Source organism: Callithrix jacchus, chromosome 1, assembly GCF_049354715.1.
Source record: "Callithrix jacchus isolate 240 chromosome 1, calJac240_pri, whole genome shotgun sequence".
Lineage (NCBI taxonomy): Eukaryota > Metazoa > Chordata > Mammalia > Primates > Cebidae > Callithrix > Callithrix jacchus.
This window is the reverse complement of record NC_133502.1, coordinates 74,837,175-74,861,914: the sequence shown is the minus strand read 5'-3', so window position 1 is coordinate 74,861,914 and position 24,740 is coordinate 74,837,175. Positions and strand designations below refer to the sequence as shown.

The 24,740-nt window shown below is 45.1% G+C and overlaps 1 protein-coding gene across 10 annotated transcripts in view; it reads left to right on the top strand.

Annotated features, from left to right (window-relative positions):
* SYK (spleen associated tyrosine kinase) overlaps window positions 1-24,740 on the top strand; it is an 80,627-nt gene that overhangs the window by 33,192 nt on the left and 22,695 nt on the right. For 3 of the 10 annotated variants that reach the window (XM_008992651.5, XM_035299866.3, XM_078348316.1), the window contains 6 exons: window positions 104-561; window positions 1,955-2,115; window positions 16,429-16,567; window positions 18,794-18,872; window positions 19,237-19,289; window positions 20,996-21,064. In XM_008992651.5, the coding sequence (XP_008990899.1) occupies window positions 145-561; window positions 1,955-2,115; window positions 16,429-16,567; window positions 18,794-18,872; window positions 19,237-19,289; window positions 20,996-21,064 (918 nt within the window). In that variant the 5' untranslated portion in view covers window positions 104-144. Of the gene's footprint in view, window positions 1-103; window positions 562-1,954; window positions 2,116-16,428; window positions 16,568-18,793; window positions 18,873-19,233; window positions 19,290-20,995; window positions 21,065-24,740 lie in introns of all 10 variants that reach the window. The other 7 variants (XM_008992646.5, XM_008992615.5, XM_035299842.3 and 4 more) reach the window with 3 other exon arrangements.

Below are 24,740 nucleotides of genomic sequence, written 5' to 3'. Positions count from 1 at the left end.
AGAGCTGGAAGGGTTTGTCTCCACTTTAAAAGGGTGTGAGTGGTTTTAGCAAACGTTCCCTGCCATGTGGGTTCCTCACCAAAGTTCTCTCTGTCTTGTCCAGGTGGACACCTGCGCAGGTGTGCTCCCTCCGGCCCCTAAAGCATGGCCAGCAGCAGCATGGCTGACAGCGCCAACCACCTGCCCTTCTTTTTCGGCAACATCACCCGGGAGGAGGCAGAAGATTACCTGGTCCAGGGAGGCATGAGTGATGGACTCTATTTGCTGCGCCAGAGCCGCAACTACCTGGGCGGCTTCGCCCTGTCCGTGGCCCACGGGAGGAAGGCACATCACTACACCATCGAGCGAGAGCTGAACGGTACCTATGCCATCGCTGGTGGCAGGACCCACGCCAGCCCTGCCGACCTCTGCCACTACCACTCCCAGGAATCCGATGGCCTGGTCTGCCTCCTCCAGAAGCCCTTCAACCGGCCCCAGGGGGTGCAGCCCAAGACTGGGCCATTTGAGGACCTGAAGGAAAACCTCATCAGGGAATATGTGAAGCAGACGTGGAACCTGCAGGTGGGTCATGGCTGGTCCTGCTACCTGGGTGCAGGGGGCCCTGTGACCCCACACAGACTTCCCAGCTATGTGCAGCACCTGTGCCTAAGTGCCCTGTGTGGCCAAATAACACAACCATCTCCTTAGGCATCAACTTTGGCCAATAAAATGCCTCTCTCTAATACAAGCCTTTTCTCTTTTGCAGCCAGAGTTGAGAGGGTGGGCCCCTTTGTGCTAGCAATGTGAGTTTCTCCACTGTAGGGAAACATCATTACTCAGCGTGTGAAGGGCCTTTTCGGAGAGGCATTGATAGGTATTGATTGACTTCTGTTTAGCTGGCAAGGTCCTACTGTACACACTGATAGGAACTTAATTTTATAGCTTTCTAATATCTCTTGCAGAACTTTCTGTGTCAACACATATAGTAGCTGCATTGCCCATTCTTTGGCTATCTGGTATCACTTGCTATGCACCAGTTTATTTAACTAGCACCTATTGATGGACACATTTGCTGTTTATGAATAAACGCTGTTAATAACATTGCTCTAGACCTATCATATACTACACTTGTATGTAGCATCTGCAGGATAAAACTTTGAAAGAGTTGGGTTTGCCACAGCAAAGGTTATATATGTTTGGTTTTTTATTTTTTTATTATTTATTTTTTTATTTTTTGAGAGAGAGTTTCGCTCTTGTTACCCAGGCTGGAGTGCAGTGGCACGATCTTGGCTTACCGCAACCTCCACTTTCTGAGATCAGGCAATTCTCCTGCCTCAGCCTCCTGAGTAGCTGGGATTACAGGCACACGCCACCATGCCCAGCTAATTTTTTGTATTTTTTTAGTAGAGACGGGGTTTCATCATGTTGACCAGGATGGTCTCGATCTCTTGACCTCGTGATCCACCCACCTCAGCCTGTGTTTTTATTTTTTTGAGACAGAGTCTGACTCTGCTGCCCAGGCTGGAGTTCAGTGGCATGATCTCAGCTCACAGCAACCTCCACTTCCTGGAAGGTTCAAGTAATTCTCCTTCCTCAGCCTCCTGAGTAGATGGAATTACAGGCATGTGCCACTGCACCTGGCTAATTTTTGTATTTTTAGTAGAGACAGGGTTTCACCATGCTGGCCAGGCTGGTCTCAAACTCCTGACCTCAAGTGATCCACCCTCCTTGGTCTCCCGAAGTGCTGGATTGCAAGCACAAGCCACTGTGCCCAGCCATATTCTTTTTATTTATACACTTGAAAGTACTTAAGTAATGTGTAAAGGTCTTTCTGGTTTTATTTATTGAATGAATGAGTGAATAAGGTTTGATCTCGTTTTACCATGCTAGGACTTGAGATAAGTTGGAAATGCCTTCTGCGTCATTTTCATTTTTCCTCAGTATGGTTTACTCTGCTCTGCTCTCCACACTGCAGGGTCAGGCTCTGGAGCAGGCCATCATCAGTCAGAAACCTCAGCTGGAGAAGCTGATCGCCACCACAGCCCATGAAAAAATGCCTTGGTTCCATGGAAGAATCACTCGGGAAGAATCTGAGCAAATTGTCTTGATAGGATCAAAGACAAACGGGAAGTTCCTGTGAGTATTCTGCCTTCCCCTCACCTCCTGCCACCAGACCTATGTGGACAATTGAGAATAGTTCACCTTCCCCATGACTGGCCTCACATGACCCTGGGAAGGGGCCATATATTGTCATTGTCAGGGCTCGACCTCACAGGAAGGCCTTGAGTTGGCCATAAGCAGTGAAGTAGATGGCAGTAGCTGGCACAGTTATCACCAGGGTAGCAGGGAGGCCACTCCAGAGGGTCCGGGTGCCTTCATGCTTCACAATCTCACCAAGGCGGGCCCATACCGGCTCTGCCACATGTGCGGGTCCACGCGCTAGCCCGAGGCCATTGCGGAAAGCAGCGGCGTGGACCCCGCCCCCCGCCCCCACACTGCGCAGCGAAGTCCTTTATTGGGCCGGAAAGGCGGGGAGCTGCTCTAGGAGTGGGGTCCTAGGCTGGTGGCAGCCCTGTCCGTTCTGGCCGGGGCGGGCGGCCAGCTGGCTCGCTACTTGGTGCGTGCCTTCACGTACTCCCAGCCCTCCTTGGAGTACTCGCAGGCCTTAGAGGGGGCCATCTCTTTTTTTTTTTTTTTTTTTTTTTTTAGAAATATGCTTTTATTATCTGCACAGAGATATCACTGCCCCCCTCTAAAGCATCACTATTTGGGGGAAGGAGTCTTGGGGGGGCGATGGGAGGTCCTGAGTCCTGGCTTCCACATACCATATGGGCAGGAAGGCATAGGGTGCATCTCGGTGTACAGACACGGTGACTGTCTGCAGTTTTGCCCAGCGCCCCCTCCTTAGTTGTTCTCTTGACCTAGGTTCTTATTCCACCTTACATTGCAGTTGCCCAGTTATCACCCTATATTTGCCAACCTCCCAAATAATAACTTCCATGGCTTTCTCCCTTGCATTGTCCACAGCTCACTCCCACACCTTCCCGTATTCCCTCCACACCTGCGGGGCTCACCCATGGACTGACAGTGCATAGCACCCCATGCCCAGACCTGGCATCAGGTAGGGCATTAGTGAGAGGAAAGAGCAGAGCTAAGCCTGGGCAGCAAGAGCCAGCTTCAGAATGCATGTTCCTGTGACATTTGTAGAACCTTAGGCTATGGGGAAACGTTCCCCAGGCCCTGCTCCTCTGGGTCTGTGACTGTCTTGAGGAGTCAATGAAAACACACACCATGTGCACAGCACAGCATATGTGGTCATCACGGGTGTAGCTTTCCTTCTTTCTTCCATGCTCTTTTGCCATCATGAGCACCGGCAAAGTCTCCTTGTCAGGGTATCTTATGGTGTTTTTAACAGAGAAAATGTGGGGAAACACCCTGGAAATTTCACCTCTTGGCAAACTTTCATCTCCTACAGAATCTGGCTGGGGTTCTTAGCTGTTGCTGGGTGTGTAAACCTTCCTCTTTGAAGGGTAGTGGGCGTGTTATACTATGAGTGTTTGAATATGGTCATGTGTGCTTGTGTACAGTATGGGTAGTTTGCCACTGTACTGAATACAATGCAGATCTTCCCTGCTTCCAGCACAGGGCAAGGTCTGCGTCCATGAATACAATGTCTCCCAAGGCCAGGTTGCCTAGACATTGGTCCAGATGTGTTTCTTTCATGGGAAATAGAGCTCAAAGTCTCCAGGGAACTCTTGTAAACCCTCACTAGATCCTGTGGCTCCCCTCTCGGTGTGAGTGCATCAGCTCCTGATTCACTGCGGGAGTCTGTCCTATACTCCCCTGTTGGGTAGGGCCAAAGTTGCAGGAAATCCCAGACCTGGTTTTGAATCATCCAAATCTGCCCTATTTGCAGAGAGTTTTACAAAGTGTCCCTTATTTGCAATGAATAGCCACAGCACAGGGTCTTTGGAGTCAGAACTAAATCCCGGTCACTGCTGAATATCCTCAGTGAGCCAGGTGCTGTTTTTCTTCCACTGTTCTTGGGCTCTCATTCAGATTCTCCTAAAGAATGCGCTCATGTCTACTTTCCAATCAACATGTCAGCTTATCTGTCCAGGGACCAACATTACTGGAGTCTGTACTTGCGTGAAACCCTAAGGGCCAGGCACCATTCTGGACTTCGGGAAGGGAGAATTGAGTCAGCAAACACCTGTCCTCGTGGAGTCTGCATTTCAGTGAGAGAAAAGACACTGAACAGTGAGAAAGAACTGCATTTAAGGGCATAGAGACACTGGGGTTGGGGTGCTGGGGCTTTTTAAATGCTGCCTGGGGAGGGAGGGCCTTGCTGCTAGGGAGACCATTGAGCAGAGGCCTGAAGGCAGCAAGAAACCATCCCCGCCCAGGGAATGGCACATTCACCTGCAGTGGCCTTGACTGCACTTGGATGCATACACGGCATACACTAAATGTCCAGTCATCTATGCAAACTCTTCCCATCCCTGTATCACAGCTGAACCATGACCTCTGCAAGTGAGTCATTCTTCTGCAGGTGAGAAGGCCAGGCAGGTCCCTCTTATCCTTCCCTTCTGTTCTTCAGTCTGCAGGACGTGTGTTTATTTCTACTCTGTGGCTCTGAATATACAGAGTGAGAGTCACCGTCTGATCATAAAAGGATTCACACTAGGCTTTTGCTTTTATGAAATGACAGACTTAAATAAAGAATAACTGTTTCACAGAGGGGGTTGGAAATTTATTTTTGCATTGCAAGCCATAAACTAATCAAGAGGATTTTACTAGTTTGGTGCGTAATACGGGTCAACAAAACCCCAGCAGTTACTCTTCACGCTTTCATCATGAGTACCAATATGCCATCTTCACCATTCAGATGCCACCATTTCAGCCTGAATATCACTTTACATGGAAAGTGGTATTGATAAGAATTGGATTAAAAGGTAGGAAACAAAAAAAGAACTCCTAAAACACATGCACCACCATGGCCATCACAAAATGCCTTTGCTCAAACAGACCTTGAAAACACTGACGGTAAGGCAGCATATTTTGGAGGTCTAGATCTGATATAAATCCTTGGTAAAGCAGAGATGCCGTTCATCTCGGATCCCAGTTTTCTCTCCTCATGAACCATCCATGAATTCCACTTAGTGTCAGCACACCTGAGCCAGAGGGCAGTCACCACTTAATAGGGCTAAATTCCTTGTTTTTCAAACAAGAACTCAGGTGTGGAGGAGCTTGTCTAAGGTTGAAAGGCAAAACCTGATGTTATCTGAAGCTAGGCAGAAACAGCAGCCAGCAACCAAATCCATCTCCAGAGACTCCACAATCACGGACCCCACCCTATTCCCCATGTAAAGTATGGTGCTGGGGCGTGTTCATGTGAAATCTCAGAACACGTAGAGGCATCTGTCAGCTTTTCCCTCTTGTGTCCTGACCACACAGCTCACTCATACCATTCAGGAGTGACTTTGAGGAAGTAGTTACAGGGCCTTTGCACATGTACTTGAAGAATAACAAATATAAAGAGGCTTTGTGTGGAGGGCTGCACGGTGCTGGTCGGTGGTTTTCCCTCACAGCTGTCTGCAGCATTTGTAGAGGTGATGCTCATCACCTGGGCTTTGCGATAGTGGCCCTGCCCTATTCTGGGGTCTAGCTGGCCAGAAGCGAGCACTGGAAGGGGAGTCCTCCAACCCACATTTGACAGGTGAGGGTCAGAGTGCTGCCTCATTGGTGATGTCAGGGACCAAGGCAAGGGAGAGGGGCTGAGTGAGGAGAGAGATCCCCTGCCCCTAGAGGCCTTGTATGATAGCACAGTTTGCTATTTTGAGAAGTTAGTCACAGCTCTCTGAAAAATGTATTTGTTAGGAGAAAAAGGCCAGGCTCAGTGGCTCACTTCTGTAATCCCAGCACTTTGGGAGGCTGAGGTGGGTGGATCACCTGAGGTCAGGAGTTCAAGATCACCCTGGCCAACATGACAAAACCTCTTCTCTACTAAAAATACCAAAAATTAGATGGGTGTGGTGGTGGGCACGTGTAATTCCAGCTCCTTAGGAACCTGAGACAGGAGAATTGCTTGAACCTGGGAGGCAGAGGTTGCAGTGAGCCAAGATCATGCCATGGCACTCCAGCCTGGGCAACAAGAGTGAAACTTCAGAAAGAAAGAGAGAGCGAGAGAGTGAGGGAAGGAAGGAAGGAAGGAAGGAGGGAGGGAGGCAGGGAGGGAAGGAAGGAAGGAAGGAAAGCTTACTTTCCAAAAAAGAGAGAAAGAAAAGCTTACTTTCCAAAAATTATATGACACTTCCCCAAAAGGGAAGATCCAGTATTGAGGTGTCTGAAGCATATACAATTTGAAGACTCTTATTTTTGAAAAAATGTAAATTAGGTATAAATAGAACATGTTTTTTAGACTAAGAAAAAAATTCAATAAATTAGAATTTTTAAAAAGCTGGTAAATACTCCAAGCATACAACATTTAGAAAAGATAATGTAGGCCGGGCATGGTGGCTCACACCTGTAATCCCAGCACTTTGGGAGGCCAAGGCGGGTGGATCACAAGGTCAAGAGATCAAGACCATCCTGGTCAACATGGTGAAACCCCATCTCTACTAAAAATACAAAAATTAGCTGGGCATGGTGGCGTGTGCCTATAATCCCAGCTACTCAGGAGGCTAAGGCAGGTGAATTGCCTGAACCCAGGAGGCAGAGGATGCAGTGAGCCGAGATTGCGCCGTTGCACTCCAGCCTGGGTAACAAGAGTGAAACTCCGACTCAAAAAAAGAAAAAGATCATGTGATATTTTAATTAACTGCTTGGCACATCTCTGTAACCCCTTTGCTTTATGTTCTTGACTTCACCGTGTTTGACTGCATCTTAGCGCAATCATAATTTAGTAATATATTTGTCTATATATAGAAAAAAAGACCATTCAGTCCTTCCTCTAGGTTCACACTTCATTATTAGTAATGTCATGTACATTTTTAGAATCCTTGTCAAATTTGGGAGGGGAAGTTAAAGTAGAACAGAGTGATCTTCTCTGGCTGTGACTAAAATATCTTTTACAAACTGTAAGGAACCTAAGGCCGTGTAGTCACATTGCTGGGCTCCCTTGTCTGGAGGAGGCTGAGATCAACCCACCTCTGACCCTCATGCACTTGGTTGACACAGTGTGGTTTATCACCATTGTGCAGAGTCAATTCTGCACGTATCTCTCTGCTAAACTGTAATGGGAAGTGTCCTTCATTTCATCTTATAAATGCTCTTAGAATGGAAATGCTCTTAAAAGTTCATGTCAGGCAAAATTTTAAAAATAAAATTATTGTTTTCTTTGTGTTTAGCCTCCAGGTAAATATTTTATTGTTTTTGGCTAAGAGTCCTTGTAAATCTTACAAAGCCAAGAACAAGTTCAAGGTGACCTTTAAGACACATAAGTGGCTGCTCTCCAAATAGCTTGATTCATGTTAAAAATAAAAGGTAGTATTTCAGATTTGTGGACGGAGTTGTCCAACCTGTAAGCCACCAACACCTTTTTAACTACAGTTTCTACCTTCTGACTTTAGAAGTGTACTATGTTAAAAAAAAAAAGTTACAAAAATAGTCATTCATTCAACAAAAGATGCATATTTTCAAGCAGACATGCCACAGGCATTGTGATGGGACTTGGATACTGTGAGCAATCTCAGACCTCAGTCCCTGCCCTCACCCAACTTTGATTGCAGGGCGAGAATGACACGTTCAAGCTGACCTGCTGCCAAGTGTGCAGTGCATAGCAGTAGGTCCCCTCCACCATGACACTGTGCCTACCCTGCTTGATCTTTTTTTTGTTTTTATTTATTTGTTTATTGTCCCCACTCCCACTTGCTCTGGATACACCAGGGCAGAGATTGGGCTGTTGCCTTCACAAGTGCAACCCAGCACCTAGAACATCATCTTGGTGTGAAACATCTCTCTGCATAGAGGAACATTCTGGCTGTTAACTTGAATGGGGCTACTACTTGGATAGGAGGAGGGACAGCATGGGTCACCAGGCCTGTCTCAGGTGCCCAGGCTAAATGATCTTCAAGTGTGTTGCTAACTGTGGGAATTGGGAAGTGGCCTTCAGAGCAAGTGGGCTAACTGGGTTTGGCAGAGCTTCACACCTCACTAGGCAGATGCAACACAAGAGCAGTGCAGCTAGAGATTCAGGGGGTGACACGGGTGTGGTGGCCAGGGCGGGGCTGGGTGTCAGCAGGAGAGGGAGGGAAGTGAAGCAGTGGATGCCCCGGTCAGAGCCCCAGGAGGCAGCACCATGGGCCAGGAGTCAGGTCATGTGGTGCCCTGAGACCATCTTGGTGCTTTGAGATTCTCTGGGTGGCTGCAGAGTTTTCCTGGATGGTGGCAGACTGTCTGAGTGGTAGAGAGAGTGGCACCTGGCTGTCCCAGGCCACACCATGAGGTGTTGAGAGAGACTCTGATTGCTCAGCTGCCCTGAGTGTGGAGCATGCAGGAGGGTGGCCTCTCTGAGGGCTCACAGTGGGAGAGGCACCTGGAGAGCTGGGCTGTGATCAGGCCCAGTAGTTTGCAGATGCCTGGAGAGAAACAGTCAGAGAGGAGGCTCAGGAGGTTGTGAGCCTTGGTGACTTGAGAGCCATGTGTGTTGAAGACTGAGTGTGGAGGATGCGGAGCTATGGCCTGTGGACTTGCTGGGTCCTAAAGTTGCAAGAACGTCACTGTTCCCTGCAGCTAAGTGGGCCCAAAGCCCTCCAATCAGGCCGTGGTTGCTATACATGATCTGGGTGGGACCCTGGAAGTGCTCCTTTGCATGATAGCTCTTTAATATATTAGCTAAAATCATCCCTAGAAAGCCCCTGTTCCAAGTATTCTGGACAAGATAGAAAGATAGTGCAGAAATCCCTCAGAGCAGGGACCAATCACGAGTGCGACTTGTCCTCGAGGCCTCGGTAGCCACCCCTTCCCAGCCTCCATGCAGCCATCAACTCCCTGTGTGGATGGTTCTTATGTGCTCTGCAGCTGAAATTCAGGTGCCTTCCTGACCTTTCTTCCCCTGTCCCTTTTGAGAAGAAATAAACACTGTCATCTTTGAGTCACCCCTTTTGTGCTAGACATTTTCCAGGTGCAGTATGACACACTTGATATCTCCACCTCTCTTCTCCCCTTCCTTTCCTGCACGTCTGTACACACTCCCATCCCCTCACTTCTTCCCCACCCCCCACCTCTCTCTCTCTCTCTCTCTCACACACATGCACACACACACACACACGCACGCACACACACGGACACACACATTTACTCACTAGCTCATTTGTGTATCTTAAGTTAGAGGCTCCATGGGTGACCCTGTAGGATAAACCAATGAACCATAAGAACAGACAGTCCAGAGAAGCTTTGCCTACCATTTTTTATGTAGCTGAGGACTAGAAGATGCAGTGACTCTGGCTTTTCAAGAAAAACGGTTGTGTCCACCAGAACCAGGGATGTGCAAATCAGAGCCATTTAGCCCTCGTCCAGGAGCATGCCCTGGGTGGGACCCGGCTTGAGGACACCAGATGACATACCTGTCACCTTGACCATCAGAACAACACCTCTCACCAATGCCCACACCTTTCCTCTTCCCACCCCACCATGTGGCTTGCATAGAAGGAGGCATCTTGCTTTGCTTTGGAAACAGGTGCCATTAATCCTTTGCAGTGCAAGAGGGACTCAATATTAAGGGAGTCATAAAAAATCTATTTACATATATCCCATTTCTCTGAGAAACTGAGACAGTTCCTAAGGACACACATTTTAGTATTCTTTTTTTTTTTTTTTAATTGCATTTTAGGTTTTGGGGTACATGTGCAGAACATGCAAGACAGTTGCATAGGTACACACATGGCAGTGTGTTTTGCTTCCTTTCTCCCCTTCACCCACATTTGGCATTTCTCCCCAGGCTATCCCTCCCCACCTCCCCCTCCCACTGGGCCTCCCCTTTTCCCCCCAATAGACCCCAGTGTTTAGTACTCCCCTCTCTGTGTCCATGTGTTCCCATTTTTGGTCACCCGCCTATGAGTGAGAATATGCGGTGTTTCATTTTCTGTTGTTGTGTCAGTTTGCTGAGGATGATGTTCTCCAGATTCATCCATGTTCCTACAAACGACACAAACTCATCATTTCTGATTGCTGCATAATATTCCATGGTGTATATGTGCCACATTTTCCCAATCCAGTCTAACATCAATGGGCATTTGGGTTGATTCCAGGTCTTTGCTATTGTAAACAGTGCTGCAATGAACATTCGTGTGCATGTGTCCTTATAGTAGAACGATTTATAGTCCTTTGGGTATATACCCAGTAATGGGATTGCTGGGTCAAATGGAATTTCTATTTCTAAGGCCTTGAGGAATCGCCACACTGTCTTCCACAATGGTTGGACTAATTTACACTCCCACCAACAGTGTAAAAGTGTTCCTTTTTCTCCACATCCTCTCCAGCATCTGTTGTCTCCAGATTTTTTAATGATCGCCATTCTAACTGGCGTGAGATGGTATCTCAATGTGGTTTTGATTTGCATCTCTCTGATGACCAGTGACGATGAGCATTTTTTCATATGATTGTTGGCCTCATATACATTTTAGTATTCTATATGACCAGGAAACAACCCTAAATTAGGATAAACGATGGAGAAAGGATGCAGTAGTTTAAGCTGGGCTCCACAGGTTGTGCACAGGTCCAAAGGAGTGTGTGTGTGTGTGTGTGTGTGTGTGTGAGAGAGAGAGAGAGAGAGAACCATCTGGAGGACTGGCAAAAGCACAGATATCTGCATCCCACACCCTGAGTTTTTAATTCACAGGTCTGGGTAAGGACTCAGTCATTTGCATTCCTGCCAGGCTCTCAAATGATGCTGTGAGGGGGACGTGGTCTGAGCCTGTTTGAGATACCTGTTACTTACATGGGATAGATAAACAACTATGATCATTTGAGATTTTCACAGTTTATTGGAGGGTCTATAACTACATTTGTAGTTGCAATTCCTGCAAAATGCCCAAATACTGTATTATTGGATTGTTTCTGATAAAGTTAACCTTGAAACTGCCTCTATTTGTAGAAACTTATGTTAGATAGTAAAGAAATTCAGGCCATGAATCAGACACGCCCTGCCACTTAATAGCTCTGTGATTTGGACAACTTAATTTTGCTCTCTGAGCCTCAGTTTCCTCAGTTATAAAATGGGGAGACTGATGTTTTATTTGAGTCATTGTGGAGATGAATTAAGTAATGTGTATGAAGCTAAGCCAATGGTTCTCAAGTCTCTGCTTCCTACATCCCTGAATTATTTTCTTTCATCAGTTCTGAAAAAACGTTGCTACTTTTTCTTCAAATATTATCCTCTGTTGCTCTTACCATTTCTTCCCTCAGAGACTCCTATTAAACATGTTTGACTTTCTCAGTTCATCCTTTATTGTTTATTTTCTCTTGCCTTTTCTGTGTCTTGTGCTATGAGTAACATCATTGCATTTGTCTTCCAATTCACTAATTTTTCCTTCATTTGTGTCCAGTCTGCCTTCATGCTCATTCACTGAATTTTTTTAGTTATATGTATTTTTAAATTTCTATGAGTGCTGTTTTTTTTTTTTTTTTCAAATATTTCTGGGGCACTTTTAGAGTATCTTATTGGTTGCTAATTTGTATAGTTCCATCTTTTATTAAACATTTCATAGTATATATTCTACATCTGATTATTCTACTACTGAAAGTTTTGGGGGATTCAAATCTCTGTCTCTTTCCCTCCTTACCTTTTTTCTCATAACTCATGCTTCCTTATGTTTTCCGTGATGGTTCTGAGCTTGTGTCTGATTAATGTTTATCTGTGGGAATTCTGAATATCCAATGCTGGGGACACTTTCCTCCAGCATTGAAGGGGATTTCCTCTTTACAGGTCCTTGCTTTAAGATGGGAATCCCACATCCAGGTACCCACTGTGCTGCTGGCCTAGGCTTCTGTCCCCGTCCACTGCTGTGCTGTGGATCTTGGCTAAACACACTTTTAATGCTCTTATTTGCCACTCAATTTTTGTTGTTCAAGTTTCAACTCACTTTTTGTCCTATATTTCAATTTCAAAAGTGAATTTGGAGCTTAGAAAAAACCATCTCCTTGTTCATTGATGAATGAGACTTTGCTGTCAGGAGCCTCCCTTCCCACAACAAAAACTCCATTCCATCAGCACTCTCATATGCTGCCATAATTAATCAAAGTATGCCATTTTATTTGACAAATGCGGTTTTGCAGACCTAGGTCATCATAAAGAGTCATGACCTGTCTGAAGTTAAAAGTTCAAAGAGAGTTGTAGGCTAATGTCAATGTCACTTCATTGATGCTGATCAAAGTCTCCTTGAAGCTGGAAGACAAGATGCATTCACTATTTCCACCTTCATGAACTAAAGCCGAGGGAGAGAACAAGAATGCTTTTGTAATAACATGTTTTAAATGGTAGGTGTGTTAAAATAGCTTGGCATGGCCTCAGATAGGGCTTGTGTACTGATGTTGCTCTTGTTGTTTGTACGGAATGCACATGTGCCTCGGTAGTGCTATGGTGCAAGGCAGAGGCACTGAGAAGTTGCATTGTCTGTATCTTTCATGGATCAGTAAAGCTGGCATTTCTCCTCCCTCTTACTGGCATGCACGCTGTTCAGGACCTCATTCACTCCCACGTCTTTCTCTTCTCCTCTCCCAGCTTGTCTTGAGAAGCCATGATTGGGAGATGGCTGAGGACTACCTACCTGATCCAGCGCAGGCCCCTCTGTCCATCTGCCCAGCCCAGCTTAGCCACAGTGAGCATTCATCCTTTGCACATCTGATGCACACAGCCAATCCCAGGCATCTTCCTTCCCCTTGTGTGAGTTGGACAACTGATGCAGTGATGCTCCACACTGCTGTGGGAAAAAAAAATGGCAGGGGAGAGTGAGAACACCTAGTGGGCCGGAATGTGCCCAGCTTTTCTGTTTCTGTCTACAGCAGATACAGGCAGTGTCCCAGTAGCCCTGGGGAGGCCACCTTCAGTGTCCCACTATTTCTGTGTCCTCACTTTCTTCTTGGTGACCAGGCATCTCTTCTGTATACTCTCTCTCTCCCAGGAAGGTCCAGAAGGGTAGAGAAGGGGTCCAGGCCTTCCAGGTCATGCCCCAGCAGAGTCAGCATGCCTCACCTTTGCATAGTGCTGTAGTGTCTATGAGGCTTGAGGCCTGCCCACCCCAGAGGCCAAGGCTGCCCACCCTGGGAAAGTAGCCATGCCACAGGTTAAGGACAGTCTCAAGGCCAGTTAGGACAGCTTCTCAGCATCAGCTCAAGCTTAAGCCCTGGAAATCTCAGGCTTTGCAGTAGCAAAACACAAATCTGTTAACTTACTCCTCCCAAGAGAATTACTTGGGAAAAGATTTTATAAATATTCAAAGGCTTTTGTGAACAGCCTGAGTCCAGTTGACCCCAAAAGCAGGCAGCAAACCAGACAGGAGCTGGGAGTCTTGCTTGTATGCATGCCCTTCTCTGGGTGTCTGTGGAGCCATAAGCCTGGGTAGGTGTGCTGATGCCACCACCAAGGCAGAGCTCTCAGCAAAAGGACACAGCCAAGAGGAGGAGCAAGGCTTCCAAACCAGTTTATCTCCCATATTTAATTAAAAGTAGCCTGGTCCAGGATCTGCCTGCAGCCAGCAGATACCTCACAGTTGCTAGTGGTTAATGTCATGAGCCTTCTGGTCTTTGCCACCTACAGATGCTGGGCCTGTGGGTTTCCCTTCCCTGCTCTCATTTCCTGCCACCTGCCACGGGGGCTGCACAGGTTGCACGTCCATGGTCAGTACCTGTACCTGCCAGTTACCTGTCATCAGGAGCTGGCCAGGGCTGCTTGGTGGAGCACAGGAAGAGAGGGGATTGCCTGCGGGACCCCTCCTCTTGAGGAGCCTCAAGGAAGTGGGAGCCTTTGCAGAAACTACTTGTTCAAAAGTAAAGGGCACTCTCCTTTTCCCCTGGGTTGCTCTGTGTCCTCCTGGCACTAGCTCTCTTTTTATACTGCTTTTATTATGAAATATAAAACACATAAGAGTGCATAACTAAATAGATACAACTTAATGAATGATCAAACAAACACAGCCCAGCCAAGAAATAAAATGTACCCAGCATTGTAGGAGATCCCTCCGGCCTCACAAACTTATACCCATCTGTCCGGCCGGCCTCCTGGGAGGCACCACCTCCCGAACTCTTGTGTTCATCACGCCCTTGCTTTTTTTGTTGTTGTTATTTTTCATTTGCTTATTTTTTTAAGTTTTACCAACTAGGTGTACATCACTAAATAAAACAGGTGGCTTTTGTCTGCTGGGGACTTTGTATATATGGAAGCATGGAGCATGTTTTATGTTTGTGAGACTCATCTGTGCTTTGTATAGCTGCCATTTGCTCATTTTATTGCTTTATAATATTGCATCATGTGAATTCCTACAATTTATTTACTTGCTCTGTGGTCAGTGAACACTTAGGTTGTGTGCAGTTTTTGATAAACACAGATGAAGCTGGTATAAGTAGCCCTGGGGTGCATAGTGTACACATTTCATACACCTCGGGGTAGAATTGCTCATTCACGAGGGCATGAATAGGTTCGGTCTCAGGAGACTGTTCCAAATTGTTTTCCAAAGTGGGTGAACCTGTTTATGCTCCCACAAACAATGCAGGAGGGGCCCTGCTGCTCCCCACTCTCAGTAGCACTTAGAATGATCTTTCTAACTTCCACCAGTCTGAAGAGCGTGGAATGGTGCTGCCCTGTGGTCTTCATTTGTGTTTGCCAGATGTCTAATGAGGTTGATGGCATCATCTTTCAGGGCAACCTGTGCTTGTCTGTCTCCGTCTTAATAAGAAAATGTCAATCAAGGCATATGGCAAGGTGGAGTAGTACAGATTGGACATGGATTCAGAAACCAGAGTTCAGATCCCATTTATTATTACTTTTTTTTTTTTTTTTTGTAGAGATGGGGTCTCACTCTGTCACCCAGGCTGGAGTGCAGTGGTACAGTCTTGGCTCACTGGAGCCTAGACCTCCTGGGCTCAAGTAATCCTCCTGCCTCGCCCTCCCAAAGGGCTAGGATTACAGGTGTGTGCCACTGTACCTGATTCAGATCCCATGTATTATCTACATGACCTTGAGGTCACAGACATGAAAGATTAAACCATAGGAAGTACTTTGGAGTGGTATATGGTCATCATTCTTTCAAGGCCAACTTTTATAGACATATGCATCCACTCTTACTGCTGTGGCATTTGGACAGCCCTTTACACCTCCAAACTATTAGGGACTGGGACTTCATGGCTCACTCTCAGAGTCTCAGATCTCATGATCCAAAGGGCTGCAGCTGTGGAGAGGGGAGAATGAGGGGAGAAATGGGATCTGAACTCTGATCTGAACACTGTGGGTGTGACTACGAAGCTAAATTGGGGGATTTGCACCCATTTCATGCCCTTTCAGCCTCCACAGAAACCTCGACTGCCCCTAATCCTATGGGTCTTCCAGGGCATCTCTCACCTACCCATGAGTCAGAAGCCTCTCGTTGCATGCACTGCAGTGGGTGTGTTGTTCCCTGCCTGGCATCAGACTCCCGCATCTCTGTTCACCAGGCCCCAGGGGCAGGGGGTGGTGCTGAGTGTAGCCCAGCATGACCTTGAAGACAGAGCCTTGGCTGGTCAGCACAGCCGGCACAGCTCTGGTTTCACTTCCATCTCTTGACCCCACAGTAGATGTCATTTTCTTCTCCTGGGGATCTTACCTGACAATATCATCATTTGAAAATGTTTTAAGTCCAGCCCTGCTGCCCTTTCCTGCAATGGGAGTGTGGGAGGGAGTGAGGCAGTCCCTGGGGGACAGCAGCTTCTGCATCCCTCCATCTCTGGTCCAGAAGATGGCTGGTTAAAATGCCCACCAGACACCCCACCCCTACCACAAGCTAGGTGGTAGAGATGCCCATCTTGGCTCTGACCCAAATGCAGGCCCTGGTGAAGAAAGGTGAGTCCAAAGGGCTCCACAGATAATCATGGCCCATGGATCCCCCATGCTCATCGCCCTGAGCAGCATCACTGCTACCAAGCAGCATCACTGCTACTGAGCACCAGGCTCTCCTGACCACCACCCAGGGATCTTGGGCCCTGCTAGATCTTAGCCATTGTCCATTCATTGCCAACCTGCTGGGATTTCCTTGTTGCAAGCTCACCCACTGGCATCATCACTGAGTGGTGAACTGGGCATTCCTGTGTATGTTGGGCAAAGTCCTTGACCCTGAGGCTCCAGACACTGCTCTCTGGCTGCCTTGCCAGGTGACAGGACCCAGAGAGCTGCTGCTGACCACTCAGGCCAGGTGCTTCCTCCCAAGGTCTTACTGGGGACTGGCAGGCCTGGGGATGATGCAGCTCCATCCTCTTTTCCAGGATCAGAGCCAGAGACAACAACGGCTCCTATGCCCTGTGCCTACTGCATGAAGGGAAGGTGCTGCACTATCGCATTGACAAAGACAAGACTGGGAAGCTCTCCATCCCAGAAGGGAAAAAGTTCGACACACTGTGGCAGGTACCCAGCCTCCTCTCCCCACCTTGTGGGTAGAGTATAGGGCACGTGTGGCTTCTTGTCCCTTGGACTCTTATATATAAGAGAAACTGGACCACCCACTGTCCACGGTGTGGTCCCCAGGCCAGCAGCAGCCCTGGAGCTCTTGAGAAACATGCACCGGTACCCACACCTGGGCTCCTGTCCCACCTGCCCATCAGAGCCCTTTTTCAGCCTCCAGATGGCTTCTGTGTTTGAGAAGCACTGGTCCAGGGGCCATCACGTGAGATGAATGAAGGTTCCATGGCTTGTTAAGGGCTACTCAGTCCTCAGTGTCACAGGGTGATGTACGTGCAGGGCCGTGTTCAGAGTTTAACAATACACCCTCTTTTGGAGAGCTAGAAAATATTTCTTCCTAGGATAATCTGGATAGACTCCAGAACAGCCTTTCAGACAAAGACACACAAAATAGAGGCATGGATGGCCAGGGAAGGAGGCCTGGGAACAGCTAAGCAGGCCTTTGCTGGTGGTGCGAGAGGCTGAAATAGGCAGTAAATGTCAGGTGTCCTCCTCATTGTAAACTGAGTCTCTCTCCTGTGGAAACTAAGTCAATTTAGGAAACACATCCTTAATTTAGGAAGCGTACTCCCCAGGCTCCAGGCTGCTGCTCATATGCATTGCCACAGCCCTAGTTTAAAAAGTGCTTATTCCTGACCCAGCTACTAGCAAACCCTGAAACAACTCGCAGTTTGGAAGTTCCTTAGGCACTAATGAACACTAAAATAATGTTCATCACCGCTTTTCCTAAATTGCAGTGCACACAGATTGCTTGTCTTAATTTTGCATCACAACTACACTGGCTGATGATGAAGGAAATGGCAGTAACCGTGCTTCATGCACATGTTAGCAGAGCATCCTATAAACTGTAGTAGTTTCAGAGACAGGGAGAAAAGAAAGCCAACTGACTCTGCCACCAGCACTCCACTGCCCCAGAGCACCAGCTATCTTGAACATGTATGGGTGAGGATCGTAATCAGGGTGCATTCAAATTTCCTTAGCCAGGCCCAGCTGGGGCCACACATACAGTCAATATTGGGGAAAGGACTCAACTGAAAATCCTGTCTTTTCAAAAACTGAGACTACGGAGCCTTAGTCCCTTTAAAGCACTTAAGGTTACTACATCCAAATGTGATCTGGTTTCTAATGCTGTAATTGGAAAATCAAAATGCTGGATATGGTCATATTAGAAATATTAGTCACAACATTTACATTTATATTGTCTTTTGATCTTATGGCTCATTGGCACGTGTTATCATCGACCACAGGCTCTGCTTTCTTTTAATGATATTGATCCGAATAAATATTTAACTTTTCTACACTTGAGGCCCAAAGCGCACGAGGGAGGTTTGTAGGGGATGTTGCCTTCCGGAATGCAAAGGCACCTGGAGTCCTCTATGCTAGCCTAATGCTCCAGGGTCCCAGGCTCCATCACTTACAAACAGCCATTCATTTGCCTTCTCCAGAAAGGGCGTTCAAAGGCTGAGCACTCAGATAGTGTTAAGCATCTCGAATTTTTGAGAATGTCCTTCCCAAGACTCCTTATGATTTTTATTGATTCCCCTGGTAGATCATAGCATTCAGCCCTAATTAAATTCTTTCATTGTGTATTTTCTAGGCACTGTGTTTAGGAAACTACATCAAAAATACCAGCAATACCTTCCAATTTTCCATGCATGGTTTTGTTGATTTTTCTTGACAGTATCATAAGGTACCTCTGTACCCTCTCCCAACTCCAGGGCCCCAGTGCTGTTTCACAGAGAGTTGGTGATTCGATACCACCCTATTTCAGTATTCTTTACTGTAGACCAGGGATCTGCAAACCCGCACACCAAATCTGGCTTTCAGCCTGTTTCTGTGTCATCCTTGGCGGGAATGGTTTTTAGGCTTCTAAAGGTGTTTTAGACAGACAGACAGACAGACACAGATATGGTATGAGGCCCACCAAAACCTAAAGTACCTCTTTCTCACCCTTTACAGGAAAAGTTTGCTGCCCCTTGCCCAAGAGGGAAGATCCCTAGCTGTGGGCCCACTTCCCCAGCCACCCTTGTGGAGTGGACTTATGCACATAAAAGCATTTACCTGTCTTGGGGTCACTTTAAAGCCCAGTAGTCAGTCGGCAGCTCTCAGTCCCTATTTCTCTATTTCCTGACCTTGTTATTTACCACACTTTCTTACTTTTTTCTCTTTCAGCTGGTCGAGCATTATTCTTATAAAGCAGATGGTTTGTTAAGAGTTCTTACAGTACCATGTCAAAAAATTGGCCTACCGGGTAAGTTCCCGAGACACTGGAGTCTCAGTTTTTGAGGTATCAGTGACAATCAGCCTCATTTTAGACTTAACTGATTGCAGATTTGGGTTGGATAAGGACTTCTTTTTATGGATTGATTAATAATGATGTCAGATAACTCCAATTTTGCATATTATGAATCAAAAAATAGCCAATTGCAACTAGTAACAATTTTTCTTAATTGCATGTGGGAAAAAGTAAAAGAGGATCAAAAGAGGTACCTGCAGAAAGTGTGCTCCCTTCTCAAGAAGAGCGCATCTGATCTCATTGATTGATCTGCAGTGGGGAGGGGAAGGAAGTGGTTTCCACGAACAGAGCAGTAATTGTCCATCCTCTCTCTAAGCAGGAAATAATGTTCATTTTGGAGGTCGTCCACAGCTTCCAGGTTCCCATCCTGCGGTAAGTGTCGTTAGGAACACCACGGAATGAGAAGCTGCTGCATATTCATAATCACAAATTAAAATAAAGTTTTAGCTCACAGGAGTAGTGGTCATTGAGATTTTGATTGCCCTTCAAAACATACTCCTTGATGCACTGGGATTGCTAATGCATATTAGGCAGAATCAGCCTACTACTAGTGATAAACTAGCCACATTTTCCTTGTTCCTTTTTTTTTTTTGGAGACAAAGTCTCAGGTCATGCAGACTTGAGTGCAGTGGGGCAATCACGGCTCACTGCAACCTCTGCCTCCTGGGTTCAAGCCATTCTCATGCCTCGCCCTCCTGAGCAGCTGGGCTTACCGGTGCCTGCCACCATGCCTGACTAATTTTTGTATTTTTTAGTAGAGACAGGGTTTTGCCATGTTGGCCAAGCTGGTCTCAAATTCCTGGCCTCAAGTTATTCCCCCGCTTTGACCCCCACAAAGTGCTGAGATTACAGGTGTGAGCCACAACTCCCTGCCTAGCCACATTTTCTTAACTTCTTGTCCAGGTGAAATTCTCTTCATTTTTTGGAGAATATACACAACAAGGAGGAAACCCAATATTAAATCAGAAGTAGACCTCTTGCAATATCTGAGAAATGGGAACATATTTTTTAGCTTCATCTTTGAGCTGTCTATGTTAACACACATGTGTAATCCACAGAACCCCAGCTCTCTCCTCCCTCCAGCCTGTTAGGAGGTCAGGCACAGATTTATGCTCTAAGCAGGAATTCTCTTCCTGCTCTTCTCTTGGGGACTTCATATGGACTTTCTATGCCTTTTAATGCCATCTGTGAAGTCTGGCCTCTGCAGCTCATTTTTTGCTTCGTAACACTTGAAAAACAAAATCTGCAGAAAGCCAAAGATACGCCCTGCCTCTAGTAGGGACAGTGGGCTGCTCAGTGCTGCGCCCGCCCATGTTTAAACAGGGGAGGCCGCCCAGGGGCAGCACTTCTTATCAAAGGCAGGGAACTTGAATTTGCTAAGCTACCAGTGAACTTTGGGATCAAAATGGGTGTGCCTTTATTTTCCCCTTTACAAGGCTCGCAGGCCTGGCAACTCTATCCTTATATTATAGGCTCCATGAGACAGATCCATATACTTCAGATGGATGAGGGCTTAGGGCTGGGAACTCTTAAAAGAATGTCAAGCCCTGTGCTTAGCCATCATCACCCAATGGCTTCAAGAACTTAGATATTTTGGAATAACTTTTTAATTGACTGGTAAAATACATATGGAAATATGCAGAGGCCCCAAGTATACAACTCAATGAATTTCCACAGAATTTTCCATCATGGAACCAGCACCCACCAGGAAGAAGCAATACAACCAATACAACTGAGAACTCAGATCTACTTGTAGTTTCTTTAGGGTGGTTTGTCTTGAGCTTGTGACTTAGTAACTCCACAAGAAGCATGAGCTAGTAAATGTAACAGCTCTAATGTTTTAGCCTTTGGTGGAACATGTTTCCCAAATATATTTCTAGATCCTTCTCCCCAAATGGCAGGCCTTTCCAGAAGCCTTCCCAATGATCAGATGTTGCCCGTGGTAGATCTCATGGGCAGGGGCAGGAGGGCGTTAGCAGTGCAATTACAGAAGCGAGTTTAAGTAGCATGTCATGGAAGGGATCCTGTATTTGTTTTCTGAAACATTTACTCTTCCTCTTTGCTGTTGTGGTTTCTAGACTTGGTCAGCGGGTGGAATAATCTCAAGAATCAAATCATACTCCTTCCCAAAGCCTGGCCACAGAAAGGTGCTAAAGTATCCCCTGCTTGCTGTCCAACTAAGTGGTAGGACCAACCTGCACTCAGCTCCCGCCCGCCCAGCCTGCCCTACATGTGCGCTTCCCTCCACCTGTTGCCACCCTGCTTCCAGGCCTCTTTGCACTTGCTCACACCTGCGGATCCTGGGCAGCCATGCCCCAGGTACATCCTGTGCTTTTCATGTGGGTCCTCAGTGTGTCAGCTGGAAGTCCATCACTGTGAGCATGCTTTCTCTGCCCAAGCATCATTTTAAAGTCATTTCAGTTGGTGTCATTTGTCGTAGCTAATTGTCACATCGGAAAAGCTTTTCAAAGATGGCCAATTTACTATTTGGTGGCTGGAATCACATGTTGCAGTGTTCTGGTAATTGATTATGTAAGTTACCTTGTGACAGAGGGAACGCCAAGGTCTCGTGAGGTGTGCTGCACAGTGAGGTCAGGCAGTGCGTGGTGGCTTCATTATGGCTTAGACGTCTGACACAGAACTGCTAATGTGGTATGTAAAGAAGTGGTGCAATCTGAGGACTAGAAAAACCAGTTTTCTTTTTGAGGCAGTAATGTTGACATCTGATTGATTTCCACGTTTTGTTCTATTATTGGATTTTGAGGGAGAATAGAAATAAGTTCTTTTTAATGACTTCTATTTATAATGACTCATTCATTCCTTCCTTCAAAATATGTATATGTAATGTGTTTGAATTGCTTTTTTTCCCATTCTACTTTCATTATCAGTGGGATAAAATTGATTCTTTGATCAGTAATTCTTTTTATTTTTATATTAACTGGTGTTTTTACAACATTTTAGCATCAATTGAGCTTCCACTCACGAACTAGGTTGCCTAAAGTATTTATTAGAAGCAATGGAAATAAAAGGCATAAAACCCCTGAGAGTTTATTTACTAAAAATTTTCCAAGTTTAGTCATACTCAAAAAGTTCTCAATCATGTTAACTATAGAACAGAAAAAATTTAATGCAGGAAGAAAAGGTGTATCTTACACCTGAATAAAATAACTATGTCTGTTTTTTATGTTTATCCAAGGCAAAACACGCCCACAGATTACTCATAGTGGCTAAACAAATACCTAGAAAATAAGTTTTAGCATATCTTTAGACTACAGGAGAACATATTGGAAAAAAAATTGAATAAAATATCAGTAAGTGTGACAATCTAAAAATAAAGAAATATATGTATGGATAAGAACCATAACATCATCGAAAGAGAAATAAGACACTGGGAGTAAGTAGCACTAATGTTGACACATAGATTAATAGCTTTAATATACAAAGAGATTCTATAAATCAATAAGAAAAATATTAACTGTCTACTAGGTTAATGGGCAGGGAATATCAGTAGTTTACAGTAAAGCAAATATAAATAGTTCTTAAACATATGAAATGTTGTTTAACTTCATGAGAAGAGAAATGCAAGTTAAAACTATGGTGCTCAAGCATCCACCTATGAAACTGATCCACATTTTTAAAGCTTGATAATACTGTAGTAAAGGTGTGGTAGATAAACACTTTCACTCTTCCTTGGGGAAGTCTGAAATGATGCAATCTGTAAGAAAAGCTCTGCAATTTTATTTATAAGTATGTACAGATATTCTTGCATTTATGTGAAATCATGTACATGTGAAGGTGTTTATTCCAAAATTACATAATTGACAAAGTCTGATAATAATTTAAATGCCTATCAATGGAAAACAAATGAAATCAGTTACAGTAAAATTGCTACTATGGGAGGCAGCTGAGATCTAGAATTGTTTCCAAAATGTAATTTTAACTGTAAAAGACAATGTCATGCACACACACACACACACACACACACACATACAGAATGTGCTGAGATCGTATAGAGTATCCTAGAAAAATACAGAAAATACTGGCAATGCTGGTTGCCTCCAGAATAAGAGATGGGAATGTTAAGAAACCCCACTTTTCATTGTAAACTCTGTTGTATCTTTTAAAATTTGAACCCATAAAATTTTTAATCAATTTTTAAAAACAGAATTAAATATTAGAGAGTAATTAATCTGATTAATATTGTGAAAATACCTCTCTGGCAAAAAATGAGTTTGCTTTCTATTTAAATTTATAACCAACTTTAAAGTATACATTGAATGCTTTATAGAAATGAGAAACTGGGAATAAGTATTATTAATAATGATAGTAAGTATTCGTAATAATTATTCCCGGTTTTTTATTTCTATAATAAAAAACCGGGAATAAGTATTAGTAATAATATATAAAGTCAAAAATATTGATAGATAATTTTTAAAAGATCAAGATTACATAGTTTAAGCTATAGATTATAAATATTTTAATTGCTTATCAGATATATTTTAGAGCTAATAAGTGTATTTTCCCAAATACATGGGGAATTTTCTATTACGTAAGCAGTCATGGGAAAAGAATTGTAAGAATTATGTCAAATATCCCATCTGATTAGCTAAGAGGTAAATAACTTTCTTCAACTTGTTAATTTGCTCAATGCAAGTAGTTGTTTTAATAATTCAGGCACAAAAAAAATGTTAGAATTTGAATTACCTACAGCATCTAGATAGTTAATGAAAAGTATGTTTAAATTCGAAGATGATTATGAATCAGATAATTTAAATTTTTCATAAAATTACTAACAGGCTGATGCATTTTTTTTTTTTTTTTTTTGAGACGGAGTTTCACTCTTGTTACCCAGGCTGGAGTGCAATGGTGCAATCTCGGCTCACCGCAACCTCCGCCTCCTGGGTTCAGGCAATTCTACTGCCTCAGCCTCCTGAGTAGCTGGGATTACAGGCACGCACCACCATGCCCAGATAATTTTTTGTATTTTTAGTAGAGATGGGGTTTCAGCATGTTGACCAGGATGGTCTTGATCTCTTGACCTCATGATCCACCCGCCTCGGCCTCCCAAAGTGCTGGGATTACAGGCATGAGCCACCGCGCCCGGCCCCAGGCTGATGCATTTTAAACTTGTCTTTAGAAATCACTAACATACTGCTGAACACAGTGGCTCACACCTGTAATCCCAGCTCTTTGGGAGGCTGAGGCAGTGGATGACTGGATGTCAGGTTTGAGACTAGCCTAGCCAACATGGTGAAAACCCATCTCTATTAAAAATACAAAAATTAGCCAGGTGTGTTGGCACGTGCCTGTAATCCCAGCTACTCAGGAGGTTGAGGCAGGAGAATCACTTGAGCCTGGGAGGCAGAGGTTGCAGAGATCATGCCACTGCACTCCAGCCTGGGCAATAGAGCAAGATTCTATTAAAAAGAAAAAAAAGAAAGAAAGAAAGGAAAAAAAGAGAAAAGAAAAGAAATTACTAACATACATATAAACAAACTTAAGGATACAATTAGTAATCTTTAAATCAATTAAGCCCCTCCTAGTATTAGTCCTGGAATTTGTTTCTCCACTGCTTTAAGCACTGAACCTTATCCTTTTATGGAAAATAGGTGGAAATTGGACAGCAGCATCCTAAAGACTTCCAGGGAGCTTTTCAGCTTCACATCTCAAAGGTAAATCCTCTAAGAAGATTAAACTGAAATGAGTCCCAGAATTTCCAATTAAAACCCATTTTTCCTGTTTTATTCCAACACATACGTTGGTGATTATAATATTTAAAACTTACGTTTAAGTACAGGGTTCAATGGGAAGAGAAAAAAGAAA